Below are 25,241 nucleotides of genomic sequence, written 5' to 3' on the forward strand. Positions count from 1 at the left end.
ATGAGCTTGTATGCTTTTTGGGTATCCTTCCGATAGGAACTACTAGCATCTATCATCTCGCCCCCGTCTCCACCTCTGTCGGCGGGCATAAAACGCCGGTTACATCTGCGTTTATAAGTCGGAAGCCTCCACCCGCAACAAATTGCAAGCCCACGCACTTTTCTTCCCATCTAGGGACAGGGGAGGATGGAGACGTGGAGAAAGATGAATTGGAGTGCATCCTTTGGGGTCTTGCCGTTGTACAATATTCGGGGAGCCGTTCTAAGGCAGACCGAGTTGCGCGACAAGAACATTTCTGACGGTGGGAGTATTCGATGATCTTCAGATTCTGGGCATGCGGAATAAGAACATTTTCCATTGCTGAAATTACTGGTTGATGTTGATGGCTGACTGGATACTGTTGATGAAAGATGAATTGGGGTGCATCCTTTGGGGTCTTGCCGTTGTACAATATTCGGGGAGCCGTTCTAAGGCAGACCGAGTTGCGCAACAAGAACATATCTGACGGTGGGAGTATTCGATGATCTTCAGATTCTGGGCATGCGGAATAAGAACATTTTCAATGCTGAAATTACTGGTTGATGTTGATGGCTGACTGGATACTGTTGATGAAAGATGAGTTGGGGTGCATCCTTTGGGGTCTTGCCGTTGTACAATATTCGGGGAGCCGTTCTAAGGCAGACCGAGGTGCGCGACAAGAACATTTCTGACGATGGGCGCATTCAATGATCTTCAAATTCTGGACATGCGGAATAAGAACATTTTCAATACTGAAATTACTGGTTAATGTATAGTATATAGTACGGCAAGAACATTTCTCACGGTAAGAATGTTTCATAAGCAATTGTTCGATAGGCGGAATTGCACCGAACAAACATTTTTAATCCTGAAGTTGTACCTTCAGGTACTAGGTGAACCGTTGTTCGATAAATGAAGATACGCTAGAAAAATATTTCTCTCTTTCGGTTCAGGGAATAAAAGAAAGAGATTTAACACGTTTATAGAAGATGGATAATTGACGTTTGCCAAGATTTAATGGCCGATGCACTTTTTTCGATATTTGGACAGTGAAGAGTGGCGATAAAAGGAAGCGGGAGTTCAGTGAGTCCTATTTCCATTATTCTAACGTCGCGGTTCAATTATTTGACAGACAGGTCTACGCGATTAAACCATTTGTTCAATTTCTTCAGTAATGAAAGGGACCTCGAGGAGGGACATTCGGAAAGATTTACAGTGATTGTCACAATTGTCAACGATATCGAAGCTGCCAGTTAAATCCCTCGTCACCGTTTCTTTATGGCCCATCAAGAGGTTAGGTATCCTGTTCTACACCGACATAAAATACGGACCTTAGTGAATCTCGTTTAAACGTGACGTGCTTACAAAATGTTGCATTCCGAGAGCACCTCTGTCTGTCCGTAGTTTTACTTACCTTATTAACCATTTTATGACTCTCAAATTTAATTGCGGCTTTTTCCGTACCTCCTTCCAACAGATAGCTCATCGCGATAAGGGACTTATCAACATTTCTAAACCCGCTCGGTTATTCCGATGTTCCAAGAGCAACATCTCGACTCTAGAAGTACCAAAATAAAAGGCCATCGCTCAGCTTCTAGAATTTCATTCCAGCATCTCCTCTCGGGAGCGCAAAAAAGGGCGCATTACAGGTTTCAGAGTTTCTTGAGTCTCTCTCCTTATTCTACTTCGCGGGCACAATTTTAAGGACGACCGTCGCATATCACCATTGTTGTTTGTCATATGAAATCAGGACAATCGATTTGAACGAAGGAAATCGTTTTCCCTGATTTTCGAATGAGCCCCTCGGGCAGCGCAAAAAAGGACGCGTTACAGTTTCCAGAGTTTCTTGGGTCTATTTCCTTATAATACTTTGTGGCCACAATTTTACGGTTGACCATCGCATGTCACCATTTTGTTTATCAAATGAAATCAAGACAATCGATTTGAACGAAGGAAATCGTTTTCCTGATTTCCGAGTGAGCCCCTCGGGCAGCGCAAAAAAGGGCGCATTACAGCTTCCAGAGTTTCTGAGTCACCGAGATATTCCGAGCGCGACTTCCTAATGGGACGCACCATGGCAAAGTCCCAGCAGGGAGGATTCCCGGCTGCAGGGGCGAGTCGGGGACAGAAAAGTATAAATAAAAACGCGGAACAATACGATGTTGGCGCGCCGAGCTCGATGTCGGTTCCCACCTCCGGGGGCCCGAGCACGGGCCCGGCCGGAGGGGTTGTCAATTAAAGAAACCACGGGCCCGTTAGCATAAGGCACCACTTAGACCGCGAGAGGGACCGGGAAGGAAAGGGGAAAATAAAGGTGCACCGAGGCGACCCTGGAGCGGGAGGAATCGGCCCTGGAGGCGGGGGATCCTCGAGGACGCCGAGGAGGAGAGAATTTAAGAGTATGGAAGCCGGATCGAGGGGCGGTGGTATAGACCGGGAGGATAATAAATTATGCCTAACATGGGAACAACTGCTTGATTATTTATTTAACGATAAAAGAAGCGGCGGGCCCTGCACGCTCCGCCGGCCCGCTGCAAAGGCGCGTTAATACGTTTCTGCCGTGCAGAAGATGCGCATCCACCGGCGTAACGCACTCCGGATTTATGGACCCAACGCGCTCCCGGGGTCCAGGATTATTCCCCAGGATCCGATCGGACCCTCCCTGGACTAATTGAGCTCGATTCTCGGAGATATCCTTTCCGGGGAGCATTTTCGCGGGAAAGAGGTGCAGTCTTGCCTGCACTCCTTTTCCGGTAAACCAGGAGATGAATTACCAGATATAGAATGATACGTGTAACGTTATCAATATCTTGATAAAATTCCGCATGTCAATGTACATACTTAATAATTGGTTATTTCGATGCCACAATAAATTTCAGTAAAATTACAGTCTCTGTAATATCACGTCAAGCATCGGAGTTAAGTTAATGAAAATTATAATGTAATATTACATTTAATTCCGGCAAACTTGGAGGTGAATTTCTAGATACAGATTGATATGTGTAACGCTATCAATATTCTGATAAAATTCTGCATGTCAATGTACATATTCAATGATTGGTTATTTCGTTGCCACAATAAAATGCAGTAAAATTACATTATCTCTGTAATATCACGTCGAGCATCTGAGTTAAGTTAATGAAAATTATAATGTAATATTACATTTAATTCCGGTAAACTTGGAGGTGAATTTCCAGATACAGAATGATATGTGTGACGCTATCAATATCCTGATAAAATTCCGCATGTCAATGTACATACTCAATAATTGGTTATTTCGACGCCACAATAAAATGCAGTAAAATTACATTGTCTCTGTAATATCACGTCCATTTCCATCGATTTTTATCAGTGTACGTTGTATCGATACATCGGCCCATCGTGCAATTTCATGGTAGAGATGGGAACTCGAGAAGACACTAATTCTCATTAATTCTATAAAATTCATGCTCGTGGGATTAATTGTCATATGCTAGCATGCTACAGATGATTAAATAGAATACAGAAATTGATGCCTATTCATTTTATAAAATTAATGCACGTGAAATTAATTGTCATGAGCTAAGACGCTACAGATGTACGGACAAATGCGATTTTAAGGGCCCAAATAATTTCTCTGGATTGGATCGAACCCCTTAAAATTAATTAAACTTGATTTTTAAGGACACCCTTTCCGGGAATCATTTCCGCGATCTAGTATCCGAGCGAATAATGCTAAATCTGATAAAGATGTTTAATGCACCGCCTGAAGTTATCAGTTCATCGCTTTGAATCGCAAATTAATTCTGATTAAATTAAATGATTTAGTAATTGGATGAACCAAGATATCAGCGAGAGGGGGACAGATGTTACTTTATAGTAGATGGAGATTGAAAGAGTAATTAACTTCGATTAATCTTGCATAATCGTTTCGCGGGAAGTTAATCGTCGCGGTTCTTCCGATGCGTCCGCGAAAATACGACGCATTGTGTTACATTGATTAGATGTCCGGAATAGGATCCTCGGTCGTACCTCTCGGAGCTAAGCTGGCCATACTTTGCGGGATTTCGCCGGACGCTTTTCCCCGTCTCTTGTCTCCCATACTTTATCCGTACTTAAAACGCAGCGAAAAGTTAACAAAGCTGCGGGAATTCGCAGCGTGTCGCCTGGTAGATTGCATTATAAAATGGGGATTTACGAGCGCTCAATAACCAGTAGCCAGGAGCCTGACCATAGAGGCAGTATCCATTACGACTTGGCACTTTGGCCAAGAAAATGGCAAAACAATGACTTCGCGACGTCGCGCCGGAGGACAAAAATCCCTAAGCGGAAGGATCCGCGAGAGAGGCTGCGTCTCTGGAGACTGCAAAAAGGATCCTCTTTACTCCCGAGGTCTATCGGCATCGTGCCGTTTTTCTTTGCCGTCGACGCCTGGATAACAAGTTAACAAAGAGACGCAGGAATTTCTAGCGCGGAGAGATTACGGTATAAAATTGAAATTTACGGGCGCCCGATAATCGACGCTCCGAGATGGACATTCCTTCCTGTAACCCCAAACTTCACCGAATACATGGTGAAATGCCGAAATTTTGGGGAAAAATCAACTATAACCTTCTTTGCAGCCAGAGGATCTCCAAAAGACGAAGAAAGTCGTTCCTCTGCAGGAGATTTCAATAAACCGGTTGAATCCTCCCGGCTCGTCTTGGGGTAATCGAATTGTGAAAATCAATTATCGTACAATTCAATTATATGAGATGGACGTTCCTTCCTGTAACCCCAAACTTCACCGAATAAATGGTGAAATGCCGAAATTTCGGGGAAAAATCAAGTATAGCCTTCTTTGCAGCCAGAGGATCTCCAAAAGACGAAGAAAGTCGTTCCTCTGCAGGAGATTTCAATAACCCGGTTGAATCCTCCCGGCTCGTCTTGGAGTAATTGAATTGTAAAATTCATTTATTGTAAAACTCAATTATAAAGTGAATATTCGACGATGAAATTTCTCACGTAAGGAGGTTCAGGGTGTCGATAAAGAAATTTCAGCATGGATGGGATTGAGTTATCATGCATTTTAGCCTGGAATTTGAATCGGCAAGATGGCGAGGTTCCATAGACGGGATCGCGAAAGAAAGTGTTTCTTCTTCTTCTTCTTCTTCGGGATACGAAATTGTCCTTATTCCCAGGAACTACTATCGTTTTCCTCCCCCGTGACCGAGGATTCGAGGGAGGAATTTGCGGCATGTCGTGGGAGAAATTGCATTATAAAATGCGGATTTACGAGGGCTCGATAACCGGCAGCACCGAGCCGGACTCATAGAGGCCGTTTCTACTGGTCGCTCTTAACGGCGAAGTAGTAACGGGCCTCTTTAGGTCCGGCCGCCTCGGTACATTATCGCGATGCGAAGGATTTAAGTATCCTCCTGGCGTGTCCTTCACGGCCAGGATACAAGTTCCCGCAGTCTCCCGGGGCTTTCCTGGAAGGCCAAGATGCGTTCTCGGGACCTTCTTCGGTACATCTCGAGCGCATCTCAAGTTCATCCTGGGCTAATTTCGGGGCATTTCGTGTCATTTGCGCGCATCTCGGCTTATTTTGGAAATACCCTCGTCTTCCCTAATGGCACAAAATATTTCTCCTACATATTCTATATATCTAACGAATATCGTACATTTTATAAATATTCACCAGACATTTGAAATATTTCCAAGACGTTTACTTTAGGATATTATCTTTATAATATTTGTATATAATATTGGCTCCATGTGTTTTCATAATATTTTTCTGACAGATATGCAAAACATTTCGTTTCATTTTAATATGAATGTTTAAAAAATATTTGTAATCCAAATCACAGGTCTTGCTCCCATAATGAAATAGCGGGACGAAAATATTACGAAAAATTGTCGTGTCTCTCGATACCAAATAAAGTGTCCGAAAATAATCCTGGATTAAAATATGTATTTTTATTATATGTTCACAAATTTAATAATTCAATTCCTATATACGCTTATAAATTATTAAAACTAAACATGTCGGTGAGATTTTCAACAAATATTTCAGATATCTTCGAATAAAATCTACAAGACATCTTGAAAAATCTGTCGCTTGAGATATTTAGCAAAGATTTCGAAGAAAAGTTCAGAAATGATTCCATGCTACTAGGGTTATCTTGAATTTATATTTAATGTAGTTTGCCCTTAGACTATTTTCGAGTGCATTTCGTGTGCATATAAGGCGCATCTGAAGCTTACGTTTCGTGTTATCTTGAATTTATATTTAATGCAGTTTGCCCTTAGACTATTTTCGAGTGCATTTCGTGTGCATCTAGGGCGCACCTAAAGCACGTTGAACATGCCTCAAGCGCATCTTGGACTCATCTCGGGTGATCATGGATGCACCCCGGTGAATTTTTTAAGCTTATCTTGAAACGTCTTATTTGAAACTTAATATCTAGAACGCATCTCGGACATGTCGCGAGTGCATTACAGTTTATGTCGGGTGATGTTAAGATCACTTTCGGTGCATTTCGTACGTATTTTGGAGGTACCTCAAGTTTACCTTGAAGTCAACATTGATGCATTTCAGATGCACCTTGGGTGCACGTTGACCATGCCTCAAGCGCATCTCGGGTGATCTTGGATGCAGCCCGGTGAATTTTTTAAGCTTACCTTGAAACATCTTATCTGGAACTTAATATCTAGAATGCATCTTGGACATGTCACGAGTGCATTACAGTTTATATCGAGTGATGTTAAGTTCACTTTCGGTGCATTTCGTATGTATTTTGGACATACCGCAAGTTTACCTTGAAGTCAACATTGATGCATTTTACATGCACCTTGGGTGCACGTTGAACATGCCTCAAGCGCATCTTGGACTCATCTCGGGTGATCTTGGATGCATCCCGGTGAATTTTTTTAACTTTTCCTGGAAACATCTTCGGCTTATCTTCGCTATATCTCTGCATCTCTTTCGCATCTTGGCACGTGACGCAGTTGCGGGTGTGGTGCGGCTGCGGTGCGGAATCGGCCGGCCGTAAGCGGGCCCCCGATAAAAAGAGAGAAACTTGACCTACCGCAGTTTTAACTACCGTTCAATTATACAGTTTGCTTTGGTTCGTCGCGCGAGCGAATAAAACGCGTAATTTACCGGCAATAAAAGGCCGCGAGACCGACTGCGGCCGACCAGCGGAGCGGGGGAGCCAAACGCGGACTTTGTGTCGTTAACGACGCCGTTTATTGCCGCGAGGAACGAATATTTTGTTACACTCCGAGAACGGAGAATGCCAGCTTCGGCTCTGGTCTTTCACCATCCCACTTCTGGACGGAGTCCTGAGGGCGGAAACAAAAACCCAGGCTCGGGAAACAAGAATCAGTCGACTTCGAACTCTCCCCAGTACCATACAATAATGTCTAAATATTTCTTTGCAATATTTGCTAAATATCTCAAGCGATAGATTTTTTAAGATTTCTTGTAGATTTCATTCGAAGATATTTGAAACATTTCTTGAAAATCTTAATGTCATATTTAGTTTCAATAATTTATAAACATATTGAGAAATTATATCTTTTAACTTATTAACATAATAGAAATACATTTTTTACTTCACGACTATTATCGGACATTTTATTCGGTATCAAAGGAGACGAGAAATTTTCGTCCCGCTATTTCATTATGGGAGAGAAACGTGTGATTTTGATTATAAATATTTTTAAAACGTTTATAATGTATTCGGCAGATAATATTTAAATAATACTTGTATTAAAATGAATCGAAATGTTTTGTATATCTGTAAAAAAAATACTATGACGAAAACACGTGGAGCTAATATTATAGAAATATTATAAAAATAATGTTATCAAGTAAATGTCTTGGAGATATTTCAAATGTCTGGCAAATATTTATAAAACATACGATATTCGTTGAGTATGTAGAGAATCTTAGGCAAATATTTCGTGCTACTGGGGTCTCAGAAAATGTTTCTTGATACAGTAAAGGACATTTTTTCTAATCGTGGAAATATCTCGTTTTTGAGATTTAGGGGTAACGAAATGAGTACCCGGGTAATGCGTTGCTTATTACCGAGCATAATGAATACGAGTACGTGCAGAAGAATGAGAAGTAGAGTCTCTTCTCTCTTCCGTTACCCTTTCTTCGGCTCCTCTGAAATGCCACGTTTTCTGCCTTTTTGCCCGTTAACGAGACTTTCTTGACGTAGAAGCAAGACGCGGAACGAGCCTCAGCAAAATTACAGGAGTTAAGGATGCGTAGTGGCTTGGACTTGATCTGAAATAAAAAGTAAAATGTCGAGAGTAAGGAAAGAAAGGAGTACCAGAAAATGGGACAAAATTGACGTCCACCGATCCGATCGTAATACTCAAGGCGAGTCCCTTATCTCTCCGTCGTCTTCTTTGGGAAAGATTAGAAGTTGTAAAATTCGAGGGGGGAATTGTCAGCTATCGATCTGCCATTACAAGAGTCGAATGGCTACGGAATCAAGTTATCGATGACTCTCGAGATCATCGATTCGTGGTTCGTCCTTCTTATCATTCGATCCCGCGATATGGAACCACCGGTTCGCCGTCGGCATAAACGTGTTCACCCGTTTCGTTCACCCCCAAAGCGAAGCCTGAAGCACTAATGATAGCGTGATAGAGCTAACAGCGCTGAAAAGCGAGAAAAGAAACATATTTATATCTCGATAAACACCGGCGAGGGCTACAGCAAGTTTCATCGCCGGTTTACAACGCGACATTTTGTGCTGCACGACGATCGGCCGCCATTTTGCATGTATCCAACAAATGACGGCCACCTTTGTTGCGGACGTCCTTGTCTGCTTTAAATATATAGGAAAATTTCGAAATACACGGTACACTTTTAAAGAAAATATTGAATTTTATAAAACAGCGCGATATTTTGTGTTGCATGACGATCGGTCGCCATTTTGCATATATCCAACAAATGATAGCCACCTTTGTTGCGGACGTCCTTCCCTGCTTTAAATATATAGGAAAATTTCGAAATACACGGTACACTGTTAAAGAAAATATTGAATTTTATAAAACAGCGCGACATTTTGTGCTGCATGACGATCGGTCGCCATTTTGCATATATCCAACAAATGACGGCTATCTTTGTTGCTGACGGCCTTGCCTGCTTTACACATATAGGAAAATTTCGAAATACACGATACACTGTTAAAGAAAATATTGAATTTTATAAAACAGCGCGACATTTTGTGCTGCATGACGATCGGTCGCTATTTTGCATGTCTCCAACAAATGACGGCCATCTTTGTTGCTGACGTCCTTCCCTGCTTTACACATATAGGAAAATTTTGAAATACACGGTACACTGTTAAAGAAAATATTGAAGTTTTATAAAACAGCGTGACATTTTGTGCTGCACGACGATCGGCCGCCATTTTGCATGTATCCAACAAATGACGGCTATCTTTGTTGCTGGCTAGTTACTACTCTTTGTTGCCGACTCTAAGATGGCTGCTGCGCTGGCTTATACGTCGAATTGAAGTCCCCCGTCTAAAATCTCACTTTATGCTCCATCTTTTTATTCCTAGCCCCATATATGTATAAGTATATGATACATATTATATATGTATAAATGTATACCGTACCGTTCCTTGAAGCGCTTTGCATTTTCACTTCGCACTTTAACTTTCGAAATTTTTTTTTACATCGTTTATACATATTGTCCGTTCACATGATAATGCCTCGCCGGGTCGGGGAACATTCGAAGCCGTTAACACGGTTATTTTTCGCCGGGCCATTACGAGGTCGTCGTTTGAGCGCGCCCCACCAGAGGGACGAGAGGCGCAGCGTCCAGTCAATGAGACAGGGGAGAGAAGGGCGAAGTAGGAGTACATAACGAGGTTATACCACGAAGTACGAACAAAGTACTTATACAGAGAGAAGAGTCGTAAAAGTCGTCGCGTCGCTTTTCGATCGGCCGCGCCTCGCTAATTAGACGTTCGAGGTAATCCCGCCAGGGCGACGAGGAGAGGACGAGCAATTATTTCCGCCCGGTGCGTGGGCGACGCGAGGTCGTTTCGAGTTTAGCGTTGCAGTGGGTTGCAGCAGGCTGCACCGAGTTGCAGCGGTCTACAATCGCATCCTGGTGCACCGCGATGCGATTGTGGCTGGAGCACGCTGCAACTTGCTAGAATGTATCGCAACCTGATGCACCGCGACGTGATTGTGGTTGCGTACTGCTGGAGAACGCTGCAACTTGTCACAATCTATCGCAACCTGGTGCACCGCGATGCGATTGTGGTTGCATCCTGCTGGAGTACGCTGCGACTTGCTACAATCCATCGCAACCTGATGCACCGCAATGCGATTGTGGTTGCATACTACTGGAGCACGCTGCAACTTGTTACAATGTATCGCAACCTGATGCACCGCGATGCGATTGTGGCTGGAGCACGCTGCAACTTGTTACAATGCATCGCAACCTAATGCACCGCGATGCGATTGTGGTTGCATACTGCTGGAGCACACTGCAACTTGTTACAATGTATCTCAACCTGATGCATCGCGACGCGATTGTGGTTGCATACTGCTGGAGTACGCTGCAACTTGTTACAATCTATCGCAACCTGATGCAGCGCAATGCAATTGTGGTTGCATACTGCAATTTGCTACATATATCGCATCCTGATGCAGTGCGCTGCAATTGTGGCTGCGTACTACTGAAGTACGTCTTAACTTGCTACAATCTATCGCATTCTGATGCATCGCGCTGCAATTGTAGCTACATACTACTGAAATACGTCGCAACTTGCTACAATCTAGCGCAACCTGATGCAGCGCAATGCAATTGTGGTTGCATATTGCAATTTGCTACATATATCGCATCCTGATGCAGTGCGCTGCAATTGTGGCTGCATACTGCTGCAGCACGCTGCAACTTGCTACGATCTATTGAACCCTGCAACAAATTGCCTCAGGGTACGGCATGCTGTCGCGGAATTTGGTTAATTACAGCATACTACAGCAAAATGTAGCAAGCTGCAGCAGGATGCACCGGGATGCAACTAGCTGCAGCGACCCTGGGGATGGGAAAAATCGGCTCGGTTTTTCGGAGCTGGCCGGACTGGTCAGGCTGGCTGGCTCGAGTTAAAAAATATACAACTTCCGACTGTCATGTCCATAAAGATTGTATCGGCGCGTAGGTGCAGAGCCATTCGTTGATGTCTTATTATACCGGGTGGTTATTTACGATCGGCAGGCCCGCGGAAAGAAAGAGCGAACGGGGAACGAGGCGAAGAAACCGAGGAGGAGGCACGACCCAGTCGATCGCCGATCGAAGATTGATCAGCTGCGATCGCCGATCGTGAATCAGCCAGGAATCCAAAAAGGCGAAAATTGAATCCTCGGATCGTACCGTAACAACTTCCTTTAGGAAATAAACTTACCTTAAAGCGCAATTAGTTTCGCCTCGCTTCAATTGATAACGGAAAGATGACATCTCTGGCGTCTGAAAGGATAATAAGCCGATAATAACCATAATAAAAATAAAGCAGGACGGTGTTAACGAGATTTCATCGAGAACTGTTTACCGGATAATTAGTTCAGTCAATTGAATTACGGTCTTATAAGAATAATTATAGCTGCCCTTGCGAATTGTCGTGGGAAACTGGTGCGATACTTGTTGCGGATCGCGTTGAGATATCTCCTGATAACGATTAAGAAAGACAATTTAAGGAGGCTTTTCGCGAGATGAACGTGCTGATGTCTAGGTGGGTTCCTAAGGAATGATTTTTGATAACGCCCGGGATAGAAGTAACTGTTAAAACCTGCTAATTTCTGTGAGATAAATGCGTGCAAACAAACGGTTTCTCATTTCGCCACATCGTCGACGAAATGCAGAAGAATATTCATTTCGGCTTCGGGGCTCTCGGCACCATCCCAACGCGTCGACTTGACAGCGATAATGACGACGTCCGTAATGCTTGCGAACAACTGTAATTTAGCGTGAACGAGTCGCGCTGCAGCGACGCGCTGTAAAGATGGAGATAGCCCGGGGAATTCATTAAAAATGATTGTTAATTACGGGCCACGAGTGACACGAGGGGCCGCGGCGGAAACGCCGCGGAAGGCCAGCTGCCGCGAGAAACCGGCGAAGAACCGGCCAGGAACCAGCCAGGAACCGGCCAGGAACCGGCCGGTTTCGTCAGGCGATTTTACAACTGCGAGTGCCGTTTCCGGTGCACGCAATGCACGCGCCGGGCGGACGCACATAAATAATTTCGCGAACGCGCACGCACAAGGACGATGCACGCTCCTAATAACGACCGCGATTCGAGGATCTCTCGGGAGTGTAAAAAATCTGACGTTAACGTCAACAAGTCGCGGGTAAAAAACGAGCCCGACACGCGCGGGCCCTCGTAACTCTAGGTGGCGAGAAGTGTAACTTCTTGCCGCGATGAGATGGAGGGAAAATATTAACACTCGCAACCGACTTAATCATTTCATTTGAGATACAAATTATAATGACAAATAAAGCTTATTTAAAGGTACAAGGTGTGGTAGTAACGTCGACACGTCGTAAATGAACAACCATGGCAGGCGGAGATCCTCTTCACGGGTGGTGAAGGAGACGGGTACTTCTCGTTCTTCTTTCTTTTAACACGTGCAATTATAAATGCTATGTATATAAATGTACACCACTCCCTCAATTTACGCGGTTATTTGTTTTAATTATTTCTATTCTAATAAGATACTTGAAATAAATATGTAATTCTAAAACCTATATGTTCTAGCTTATATCTCCAATATTTCTTCCTCTATACCGGCATATTTTATTTACGCGATTTTTATTCGCCTAGAACGAATCGGAATACTCGGCGTAAATTGAGGAACGCCTGTACCTATCACTAATTGCACCCGGACATTTCACAAAAATGCAGGAAACATCGCCATCCATGTATATCTTGATGTTCTGAAAAACAAACATGGTATTAACGCTTGTCCAAGGAGTAAACAGAACTTACGGGTCCTTTGCGCGATTGCGATGAAGGATGCGTAGGTGGAAGTCGTGCGCCGCTTTACCGAGGGCCGATTACGCGAATAATTACGTAAGACGGAGAAATATTTGCAGGTCCTCGAAAACCCGCCGGTTCGAAAAGAGCTTGCCGCCAGGAAATCGCAGCGTTTGTAACGGAGTCTTCCGACCGGCCCGTCCGCGGAGCGAAGCAATAACTTCCCCAGATACGCGGAGGGTCTTTCTCGCGGGCTATCGGGGAACGCGAAAACGCTCTCGGCCGTATCTCTCGTAACCTCTTCTCTCTCTTTCCCGCGGTTTTCCGGACGCCCCGTCACTCTCACTCGCGCGTCGCCTCTCGTTTCCCCGACCGGCGGTGCACTGCAGCCCGGGGGGCCGAGCGCCGCCGAGCGCGGCCGACCGCGGCCGAGCGCCGGCGGACCTGCCCGAACCTGCCCGGACGTTGCGCAAAGTTTTCCCGAGCGTCGTTCGAATCGTCGCGACCACCGGAAAGTTCAGCAATCGCGATTCAGGATTTACCGGACATATACGGGGCGCGCATCGCGCCGCACTTGCTCCCGATTAACTCGGAATATCCAGACGCGACGCAGGTGCTACTCGGCGAGACTAATCGGCCGATTATATCGGGATATCCGGTCAGGATCTCAGGGCGTGCTCGAATCGTTACGGCCTCGGCTCACGGCAGCCATTATGCCACTCGCGAAACTCGCGGATCTACGAAGGACCGACGATCTCACGTGCCTTCTATCTGCCAACTCCTCGATTAAATATCGGTATTTTCCAATGCTACGTAACCTTTAACATAACCTCTCCTTATTCGTAATTGGGTAAATACACGTCATAGAAATCCCATCGTATAATTATCGTTTTAGTTTGGATGGATGGTAATCACGGATTTAAGAAGAAAGGGATGGAGAAGGTTGATGCGCGGATGAAGCTCAAGATGTAAGGAGGAAAATGGGCAGACCTCATGTTATGTCTATCATGTCCCGACTTTTTCAGCCGAATAAACTTTGCAAATAACCTTTCGATGTTAACTAATTTAATCCATCCTCTTAATTGTAATTTCATTTATACAAATCATAGTTTATGTAAGTAAATTGTAGGACGGTTCTTATAAGCAAATCTCTTGATTATTAACGAGTGGTAGGATAAGACAAATTTTTATGCCCTTAAAAACATTAATGGAAAACACAATTTCACAACCTTTGTCCCTTTTAGCACATATTTTATCAAGGTACAAAAATGGCGCCGGTATATACACTTTGACCGCCGCTATCTCTGAATACGACATTGTATATATGTGCGTAGTGTCGAAAAATGTCCTCAGGGGCAACTATAATGTATAATATATGTATTTACGGTTCCTTCTGCGTGATTAGAATGGTTCGTTTATTTTATTCGGAATATTTTTAGAAAGCGCTATATGGCAGGAAGGTGCAACGCGTTTGTACATAGTATACAATATGGCGGCTCGTAGACGCGTATTTGCATAACACTGACTTTATCGGTATTGTACTTTGACACTAGGGAGATACAGGTGCCCGGACACGCGTCGCGACGCACGTTCGCTCCATGCATCGTTCGAATGCACGCCAGATGGTGCACCTACGTTTTACTGCACTCTTAATTACGTTATCGGTTAAAAGCCCGGCCTCGTTACGAGAACACCAGGTACCTTCCCGAGTCCGGAGTAAGATAAAAAATATGCAATCTCGGACTGATTCTGAAAAACCGAGGAAATTCCTCCTTTTCGTTTGGCCCTCAACAGGTCCCGACGGAAACACTGACCATCCATTACGGTTACTTAATCACTCGGCCGTCGTCCCCGATCAGAAATTGATAAATGCGAGTTGTAATTATATCGTGCCTTCAATCTGCATTATTATGTACCTTATGTATTGCACGGAGTAAGAATCTGGACTCGGGTCATATTTTTTAGAAGGGGAAACATAGTGGAATGAACGGCGTTCGAGGTAACGAATCTAATTCCATTTTTGTTAGAGCCGTTATTGGTTAATGATATGCAAAGAGTAAGAGTTTGAACTCGAACTACTTCTTGATATGGGGATAATGGTAGAATAGATTTATGGTTTTGGTGGGCTCGACCAGTGCGGGTTTGAGCTAGGCAACAAATCTAATCCTATTTTCGTTAAATCCGTTAATAATTAATGGGAGGCAAAATAATTTCCGTAAAGTTAGAACTCGGGTCGTTTTTTAAAAGAGGAAAATCAGTCGGATTAACGACACCGACCGATGGTGGTAGTAGGTTCGAACAGTAGTTGGGAGGTTTCCAACGAATCTAATCCTATTTCCGTTAGATCCGTTAATGGTTAATGGGAGGCAAAATAATTTCCGTAAAGTTAGAACTCGGGTCGTTTTTTAAAAGAGGAAAAACAGTCGGATTAACGACACCGACCAATAGTTGTAGTAGGTTCGAACAGTAGTTGCGAGGTTTGCAACGAATCTAATCCTATTTCCGTTAGATCCGTTAATGGTTAATGGGAGGCAAAATAATTTTCGTAAAGAACTCGGGTCGTTTTTTAGAAGAGGAAAATCAGTCGGATTAACGACACCGACCGATGGTGGTAGTAGGTTCGAACAGTAGTTGGGAGGTTTGCAACGAATCTAATCCTATTTCCGTTAGATCCGTTAATGGTTAATGGGAGGCAAAGTGGTCAGCAACCGGAACAAGGGCTAAGTCCGTCTTAAATCCTGGCAGGGAGGACCCTCAATAGAGGGTCCTAATCCACCAAGGATAACTATTGGCTTCGTCCTCGTACCGAGTCTCGAGATTCGCGCGTTAAACGGCGAGCTGCCCGCGGCGGAACCGTCGCGGAATTATCGACGGTGTCGCGGGTTAATTACCAAAGAAGCAATCAACGTCGACATCGACATCGACTTCTCTCTCCCAGGACTCCAGGGAACTGAATCAGGATCGACTTCGAGGTCTGATCAGGACCCGACCAGGAACGACCATTCCCGGCCGAGAAACTTAAGGGCGGCGATTTAATCGACTACGACAATTCAATCTCGACCCCCGAGGCCGCCGTATAGGACAAACTTCCTGCCACGCTTAATCGTTACTCGACTATAATATGCAGGGGCAGAAACAATAATATCCCCCAAACTCGGTCCTCAGGCCTCGGTAAATACTCCGACGTTAGGATCAGCCAGGATTAGGATCGCCAGATTTATCAAGACCCGGACCCTTCGATCCGCGAACCCCCCTTCCTTCCTTGACCTTCCTGGAGATTAGGAAAATTCAAATGAACAAGTTCTAAATGGCAAAGAAACTTCCCATCAGCTTTGATAATCTCATATCTGGGAAATTTAAGTGACGCCCATCAGATGTTCCTTAGATTACGTTGCAACTTGGAGTTTGAAGTTAATCTATATTTCCCGACAATCATTTCCGTATTCCATCCTCTAACTTAAGGGAATATGAAAGTGGCATCCGGAGGGTCAATCGTTCATGAAACTTTCCCGTAGCAACGTTTCAAACGATTCGGCACACCCATTTCGAGGAAAAGTTTCATAAAGGAGACTTCTTCGACGCCACTTTAACATCGCCCTAACCTCAGGTCCAACATTTTCATACCTCGTCCTTTGACGTGGATTTTCGGTACCAGTGGGTTTTGGCCTCGACGTGTCATCCAATGTTCATTGTCAAATTTCATTTCAACCTCCCAAGGTTGGAAGATGCGAAATTTGCGGAGTCGAGGGTGGAGGTTCCGAGAGCCAGAGTCGTAGCTATCGGACGGTCCCCGGAACGCGCAAGTTCCACTATTTGGTCGTTCCTTGAACGCGCCCAGCGGGCGTGTACGCAACGCGTGCGCACGTATCGGGCTCTAAGGTACTCCCGTCTACCCCGAGGCCACCCTCAGAAACAACAGTGTCAACTTCTCGATCCATTTGAATAGTATAATGCGGTTTTCGTGTTCGTCCTGGGTGCTGCGAGGCCGCGCCTCGGGGGCGCTTTCTGGCGCCGGGGGGCGGCTACGGAATCGGTGCCGATTTTATGAATTCCGTCTTTACCGCGCGGATCAGGCGCGGTAATAAACCGCGGATAGGAATTAACCGGAGGGGATTATTTTATAATTTAGTGCCTAGGGGATTGCCACGCTCGGCCTGATACCTATTTCCCTTATTTGCATCTCGCGTAGTAGGACGCGCGCTACCCACGCGACACCCCCCATGGGTCCATGGTGATCCTAGGTAATTATTTCCCGCGACGAAATCCTGCCTCCTTTGGGGGTTGCACGGATCCTCCCTCTGCGTTTAAGGGAACCTTCCTCGTTTCCTACGACCCCCTCCTGCGGGAACCGCTCCAGGTGCAAAAAGCAACTATCCGGTCGAGGCTATCTCTCGTTATCGTTATCACCGTAAAGCGAAAACTGACGGAATATAACAGGATTTTCACAGTTCCACGCGGAAAGATTGTTTCTTTCAAAAGTTACCTCTAAAAGGGGAAAATTCTCAATCTTGCCGAGAACTACCTTAGGCATGAAAAAGTGGATCGGGAGCGTTGCTTATCGTTATTGTTCAATGACAACGGATGAAAACTCAGCAATTTTAGTGTTGAACCTCCTAAATTTAGTTTCTCGTCGGATTAACTTGTAACCTTAAGCTGTTTTCATAAATGTCCTGGTGGGTTGTGAAAATTTGGCACGTCTTCGAGTACCGCGCCGGATGAAAAGGGATGACTATATCGTAAATTGAAAACTGACGTAAAAATTGTAAATTACCATCATAATCTTGTCTTTTAAAAATCACTTCGCGGAAAGTGCTAAATTTCCAATCTTGCCAGGAATTGTACCAGGGGCGAAAAGTAACGATCCTATGAAAAGTATATCTCATCTCTATCAGTTAATCAATTGAAAAGGAACATTTTTTCATATGGCACTGAAGGCCAACTAAATCCAGTTCCTCGTCGAAATCAGTCCCATAATCTCGAATCCGTTTTAGGAAGTCCCTCCTCAATAGCTGAAAGTTTCCAGTCATATGGGGGAACCACCCCATGTCCAGAAAGAACGTATAATCTGAACCACCCCTTATTAGTGTCATACCTTATAAGTAATAAAAGGAGACGAATTTCTTTTCAATTTTCACGCGGAATGAAGAAACTCCTACTTCGCATCAGGTCGGCTCTATAATTTCTAGGTCTTCTCAGAAATTTCCTCGGAGCTCGCTCCTGGTTTCCCTTTATTTCCCTCCCCAATGTCGGGGAGTCCCCGCTCGCGGGGATGATCGATCGACTTTCTGCGAGTCGAACTTCGGCAAAAAGAGTCCAATCTCCCCCTAGACCGGGCCTATTGAAATTAGGCTGCGGCCTCGTAAACATTAAACTTGCAGGGATTAATATCGGCGAAGAAATGCGCCAGGCTTAATGGGCCGCGCCTTGGGGGTGGAAACGGCCATGTCTAATTCTTAAGTGATGCACAGTTATGGCCGGGAGCCCTCGGTCTCCTGTACTCGGCGTTATTCTTATTTCAATTAGCCTCCTCTTGCGTCTCGCGCCATAAAGCGTGAATTTACCTCGGAAGGAAGGGGAGGCCATTTGCAGCGAGCGATCTAGCTAGACCCCGAAGACACCCCCTATCTTTGAGAACATCTTCATGGCACTTGTGCGAAAAAAGGGTGATACCTATTACGAGCAAAAATTGCAATCTGGGTATATAGACGGTAATAAGGACGAAGGAACTGGATACCTAAACCATCAAGTGCATGAGGCCAGCCGCTTGGGATGTGACCATCACCATGGTGGTGACCCTCGATAAGAAATGCATACATTAGCTCTTCTCGTGGTATTACCTCATAGATCCTTCATATTTAACTGTTTCTCTGTATTTTCCACCGCGGCATTAGTTAATGGACGAGGAGGATGAAGAACGAAAAATGGAGAACAAAGGATCTTGATGAACTTTGGGTAGGGATATTTGTTCTTTCTTGAAGAGGTGGAAAGGCAGGTCTCTAAATGCGAAGAGGGTTGGTTTTGCGTTTCGAGTTCCGCCATGTTCTTTCGGAAACGACTAATCAGGACTTTTCAATATGGCGGAGTTTGGCAATTCCGAGGTCTCGGAAGAGGAACGGGCGGCGCGATCGTCCCCGATACCGTTGATGACGTCCCTTAATGGATTTTAATGATCCTCGAGGACGATCCGACTAAGGAGGGGCCGGTGCGCAAGAGATGATAATCTAAACGATCGCAAAGTGGGCAGAAACTGGCTCTGAAATTGGCAATAACAGGATATTCCGCGTGCGAGAGAGCGAGCGCGAGCCCGTACTTCCTACTGCTCTGGTTAGCATTCAAATTGAATCTTCGTGGCGGCCGCTCGTGAAGAGTTAGCCGGTCGTTAATGGACTCGCAAACGTTCCCAAATTGCCGGCGGAATTGCGAAAAGAGGGAGAGAATTCTCCGCGCCGAGGGCCTCCGCTCTAATTTCCGGAAGTGGCCTCCCAAAACGCAGTCGATCCGCGCGGTCCTTCCGCGCGGTTCCTTGCAGGCATTCCACTTGAGAAAGCAATCGCTTCACATTGCCAGAACGTCCCCAAACGAAGAATCTCCTAAGAAGCCGAGCGATGACTTCCTGAAATCTTCAACGTTAATCCCTCCTCAAATCATTGGAAGAAACCTTGAAGGCGAGGTTACCATCACACCTTGACAGAACTTCGTTCTTGCCCAACTGTCAAGTCTCGAAGATCTCAAAAGAAGTTCCACAAATTTTTGGAGGAGGATCCCGAACATCGATTCCTGTCGAATCTTCGTCAGCTGATGGTTTAGCAATGATAGGAAGTTCCAAGGCTCCAGAGGACAAGAAGGGATTTCATCTGAAGGACATAAAAAAATGGAGTTATTAATCCTGCAAGTGGCTTCACCCTCCGGTGAAGGTCCTCCGGTACCGCCGAGGGAAATCAAGTCCCAGGGTGGCCGGAAAGTGGAGGGTCAAGGGCGCCTCCAGGAGAAGTCACTTGCGAGTCCCTGGATCTTAGTCTCTCGTTCCTCGTCGGTTTCTAACGACCCTCGTCGCCGTGATTCGAAATGGCTAATTTAGCGAGAGTTACCTCCCTAGGGTGGAGGGCGTTCCGCGAGCGACGACCACGTGGGGGTGTAAGGGACGAGTTAGGTAGCTCTCTCCTTCTCTCCCCCTTATTCCCTCTCGTTCTCCGTGTCTTAATATAATTCTATTAGAGGTAACTATGCGCACTCTGCCCATCGCCGTTGGATTTAATCACGGACCCAGCGAACCGTGCGATATTCCCATCCGCCCCCTGGCCCACCTCCACCTGGGCCACCTCCACCTAGGCCTCCTCCTCGACCCCCGACTCTTGGGGGCTCCTCTTCTCAAATTAAGGGGTCTGCCAGAGAGCCGTCGAGGGAGTCTTAGCCAGATTCCGTTATAACGCACTGGTTACCCTGGACTCGATTGGGACGATTGTCCCTCGTGTCCGTTGGTACGATATAAAGTCCTTCCCGCGGAATGGAACCAACTGACTACTCTGGGGCACTCACACATGAGCAAAATATTACTACCCTAAATGTAAGGGTTGCACCTCGAGAAGTCTCAAATCCCCTTTGGATAGTTGTTAACAAAGGACTTACTCTTCAGACCTCGTTCAAATCTGGATCGGATAAGATGGATCCGTTAACCTTAAAAATACCGGAGACTTTGGGTTTCCCACATTTTTTTTTTCTTCTTTTTCAATAAATTATATAACAATTTTTTTTACATACTAGAAAATATACGTTAAAATTGAAGTATACTTTCAAACTTCAAACGAAATGAAATTTTAAATGAAATTTTCAGAAGAAGGATTTCAAATGAAAGAAACGCGTCTTGAAAGTAAGCTTCTTACTATAAGGGTTAAATGTTCATTGCTCGACTAACGAATACCATACGAAGGGAAATAATTTACAATCGTGATAATAAATTATACTTGGTCAGCGAATGTGAAATAATTAGAAATGAAACAGCGAAATCTTTTGCGAAAACCTTCTTGCTGCATGGACAACAGGAAGAGCATTTATTCTGTAAATTATAGTAATGACATAATTTTAGCAATATACTTTACCAGGGATAAAAAAAATTGCATGCCGCCATTTCGTCGAGTAGTAATAGCAATACTAATTTTTATCAGTTGGCTGAAATTTCCATGCTAATTTAGTAAAAATGAGTTGAAAATCCTAAAGGAAGTTTTCGAAAGCTTACCATAAACGTTCACGCAATTGCAAGCCCTTTTGCCATTGGCGGACTGATTTCTGGAGAAAAAGCAACGCCATCGACAACAGTCCTTTGTTAAGAATGCAAATCTCTTTCTTGTCCGTGGAATATCGAGATAAGGAAACTCGGCGGCAGTTTTGCGACCAGCTATATAAATCCCCTTTCCCTGTTGCAGCCGAACTGAAGATGAACGTCCTGCGGGAGCGGGAGGTGAAGGACAGCCTGGAGAGGCAGCTGCAGGACGAGCAGAAGTTGCGAGGTAAGTGACAATCTCCTTACCCGATCCCGGGCTTCCTTCGCGGGGTGCATCGAGTAGCCCGTGTGCATCGGGTGCATCCCGTGTACACCGTGTACACCATGTACCGAATAATGGCCGATGGACGTCTCCCGATTGTCTCCCCCTTAATGCCGTCCCGTCTCGAGCCACGTCGAATCGCGATATAATAATCGGTAGACGTATATCGAACGTCTCGAGCGGGTTCCGAACCGAGGGTTAACTCGGTAATAAATCAAGAAGCTGTAGAGACACGCACCGCGCTATAAAGTCTCGTCCTACGGACAGGAGGATCCTGCGTATCCTATTATTCCGTCTTGGGATGCGCCCCCTCCGGCACCTCCGCCACCTCTACACCCCCACCGCCACCCCCCCAACCCCCTTTCGAGTAATGGTAGAAACCAGCGGATCCTGCCAAAGGCCGTGATCACTCAGCCGAGTTTGCATCGGACGTCAGCCGAGTAATGGAACCGTTGTCTCCTCGCCTCGAGGATGGTCCTTGCTCAGGACTCGGCGACGATCCGGTCTAAGCACCCGTCCATAAGCCTCTAAGTGCGCATCGAGCCTTCCGAAGGAAGACGAATCACTTGTACTTGGTGCCCGGGGAAAATGATGGAACCCGCGGAGGGGAAACGCGGGAAAAAGTCTTGGCAATTTGACGACCCATGGAAAACTACCCTTCCTGGACCTGCGAACCCTGGAAAGGCCTAATGGTCGTCGCAGGTCTTCACGGATTCCTCTTCTACCTAGCAAGCACGCTTCCGTAACGACGTCATAAACGCTAATAATTTCTTTTTAACTGGGAGGTAGCTGGGGGGTCTATCCTTTATGAAACTTTTGTTCGGGGGTATAGGATTTTTTGAAATTTTACCACGTGGGTATGGAGGCCCTATGGAAGGTCCTGACACCCATGAAATTTCCTTTTGCATATGAAATTTGAAAATACGTTCGCAGACAAATGCTTATGTTACATTGAAAGGTAATTATTATTATGTTACGTTGAAAGTCCGTAACGACGTCATAAACGCTAATAATTTCTTTTTAACTGGGAGGTAGCTGGGGGGTCTATCCTTTATGAAACTTTTGTTCGGGGGTATTGAATTTTTTTAGATTTTACCACGTGGGTATGGAGGCCCTATGGAAGGTCCTGACACCCATGAAATTTCCTTTTGCATATGAAATTTACGTTCGCAGACAAATGCTTATGTTACATTGAAAGGCATTTGTTTCATTCCGACGTGAAAAACCCACCGTGCTACGTGGCTGTTTATTTCAGGTATAAATATTGCAAGAAGAGAAAGTTTATTCCATTCTTTTTCATTAATTGAAACCATACCGTTGAAAGATAATAGTAATGAATTCATGAAACATATGGGACGATCTGTTCCGGTACAATATACCAGGATTTTAATACACAATAATTTTATTAACCATCTAGCTTAAAAAGTGTGGATGAAACTTAATTAAGTTCGGTGCTTGTTCATACATTCGCAAAAAAACAAACTAATATGAATTAGTACATTAAACCTGATGAGATGATGAAAAGAAACGAACATGTCAGCATATTTTTCATGAAAAGGTGGAATCGATGACTGCCATTTTGTTGTTCAATCGTCCCATGGCGATCACGAGATGGAAACAGCATATATCGCAGCTTATCAACGTGCAACCATTATCACGTTCCCTGCTCGTCCTCGTCGCTGCAGTGGAATTATTTCTTCGCCATTACGAGGTGATCACTTTGACCGTAGTTATAGTTCTTTGTCCCTCGACGACTTGCCATTTAAAATCATTTATCTGATACGTGTCATGGCCTCAGATGCAAATGAGTAAACTTTTATCGATTTTTAGTATTGATAGCATACATAAGAAGTGGCAATATCCCTAGGCTAGGGGGAAAATGCGGAAGAATCGACGGACGTCGGTGACGTATAGACTACGTACTTTCGAAGGTGTACGGCGAAATGTTTGCGGAGGATTTATCGGAGGAAAGTGAGAGAGAGAGACTTTTTTCGGTGAGAGCAAACTAGCTCGGCCTAAAATCGGAAGATCCTATGGGAACATCCCCCAGGCGGGGTGTCGGATGTCCAACCCCGCGTCATCGCGACACCAAATATCGACTCGGTCGCATTACGGATTCAGCGCGGGCGTAATATACGCGGGTAAAATATGGTCGTCGACAATACGTGTCAGATAACTGCACGGAGGGGGCGAATCGCCCCCGTCGGGGGTGGAAGGACGGATCGACGACGGACGTGCCGATCCGGGATTGATGACTTGCGTCCTTGCTTTCCCACCCACTTCCGCCCACCCTGCAGAAGCACCTTCGGACCCCCACAAACGCCCCCTCCCTGAATCAGATTTGCCAAACTTCCCCTGATAAGATGAGATAAGGTTTGCCTAATCGTTAATATTTCTCCACATATCTATTCAGGATTTTTTGGAACTTCAAGATGAGAAAGACTCTTCCTCTAAAGGGGTGTAAGGAGTTTCCAATTTTACGGCGATTATTCTCCCATGGCTCAGTGGTTTTCCTTTTGTCATGACATTATCGTATCTTTTTGAAATCCTTTTACTTTTAACCAGGTAGCTGTTGCGACCTCTTTGAAAAGCGGGATTTCATGATGAGTTTACTCGTCTAAAACAGATAAGTGGGTAATATCGAAAGGACTTTTACATAAGGGGTTACATGCAGTTGTGATAGGCAAAATTCAGGAATTCTTTTTCATAACTAAAATCCGTTTTTTTTTTTATCGAAAACCGTGCGTGATTTCATAGTACAATTATTGAACTTAATACATCATTTTTCTTTTGTCAAGATGTATTAAAAAAATTGACGAGGTACAACAATTCTCCGAAAAGGTTTTTTTTCTGCGATGACCACGATATCTCAGAAAGTATTTTACCGATCGGCTTTAAAATTTACTTTCATTCTACACGTGAAAGACTGCTGAATGAACGTAGGATTCTTCGAAATTCCGATTTTTACCAAAATGGCACTGGTTTTACTGAAAAATCACTTTTTTCGTCTTATAACATTTTTGGTTTTCCTTAATGAAACACCAAGTTTTCATAGAAAAAAAGAATCCTCCAAACCACCACTCTTCCACTTTCCTCCAAACTGAGTGCACTGAGTAATTTCAAACATTAACACGTGATCACGGAGGCCCTAAGGAAGAAGGCGATGCTCGTGAAATTTCATTTTTCCCCAAAAAAATGTGTTTTTGGTTCAAGTCTTGGCCAAATAAAAGAAAATTTTCTTTGACAAATGAGATTTCACGAGCATCGCGTTTTTCCTTAGGGCTTCCATAATCACGTGTCTCTTAAATGATTCGAATCAATTGCATGCATATATAAANATATATAGCATGACCTTTCATATCACCTTAATAATGTCGCGGAAGCGCCTCCGATTTGGTCCAAGACCTTCCGAAGGGATGGACGTCTCGGGGTGGGTTGACGAACCCCCATGGTAACTCGAACCTGGGACAACAGCGGTCCATTAGTCAACCGGCTCCGTGTCAATACATGAATGTGAGGGACAGTCACCTAGGCGTGCCCCGCACTCCCCTGGCCTGGGCATATCGAGCAAATATTAGAAAATGGCCACCCCTATCCGTTACCGTCTTTCTCTGCCTTCTGATATGGTTCTGCGAAGTTCGTTCTATCTTTGGCTGCAATGTCGAGGGACATTGATCGGGAAGTACTTCTTCCAAGCAAAGGAAAACTC

The 25,241-nt window shown here is 44.8% G+C and overlaps 1 protein-coding gene across 1 annotated transcript in view; it reads left to right on the top strand.

The window, feature by feature from the left end:
- Nucleotides 1-25,241, top strand: part of LOC105694410 (dachshund homolog 2) — a 150,827-nt gene that overhangs the window by 63,756 nt on the left and 61,830 nt on the right. The window contains exon 7 of the mRNA XM_023431732.1: nt 21,413-21,496. Coding sequence (XP_023287500.1) covers nt 21,413-21,496 — 84 coding nt within the window. The remainder of the gene's footprint in view (nt 1-21,412; nt 21,497-25,241) is intronic.

Source organism: Orussus abietinus, unplaced genomic scaffold, assembly GCF_000612105.2.
Source record: "Orussus abietinus isolate OABI.00-Male unplaced genomic scaffold, Oabi_2.0 scaffold165, whole genome shotgun sequence".
NCBI lineage: Eukaryota > Metazoa > Arthropoda > Insecta > Hymenoptera > Orussidae > Orussus > Orussus abietinus.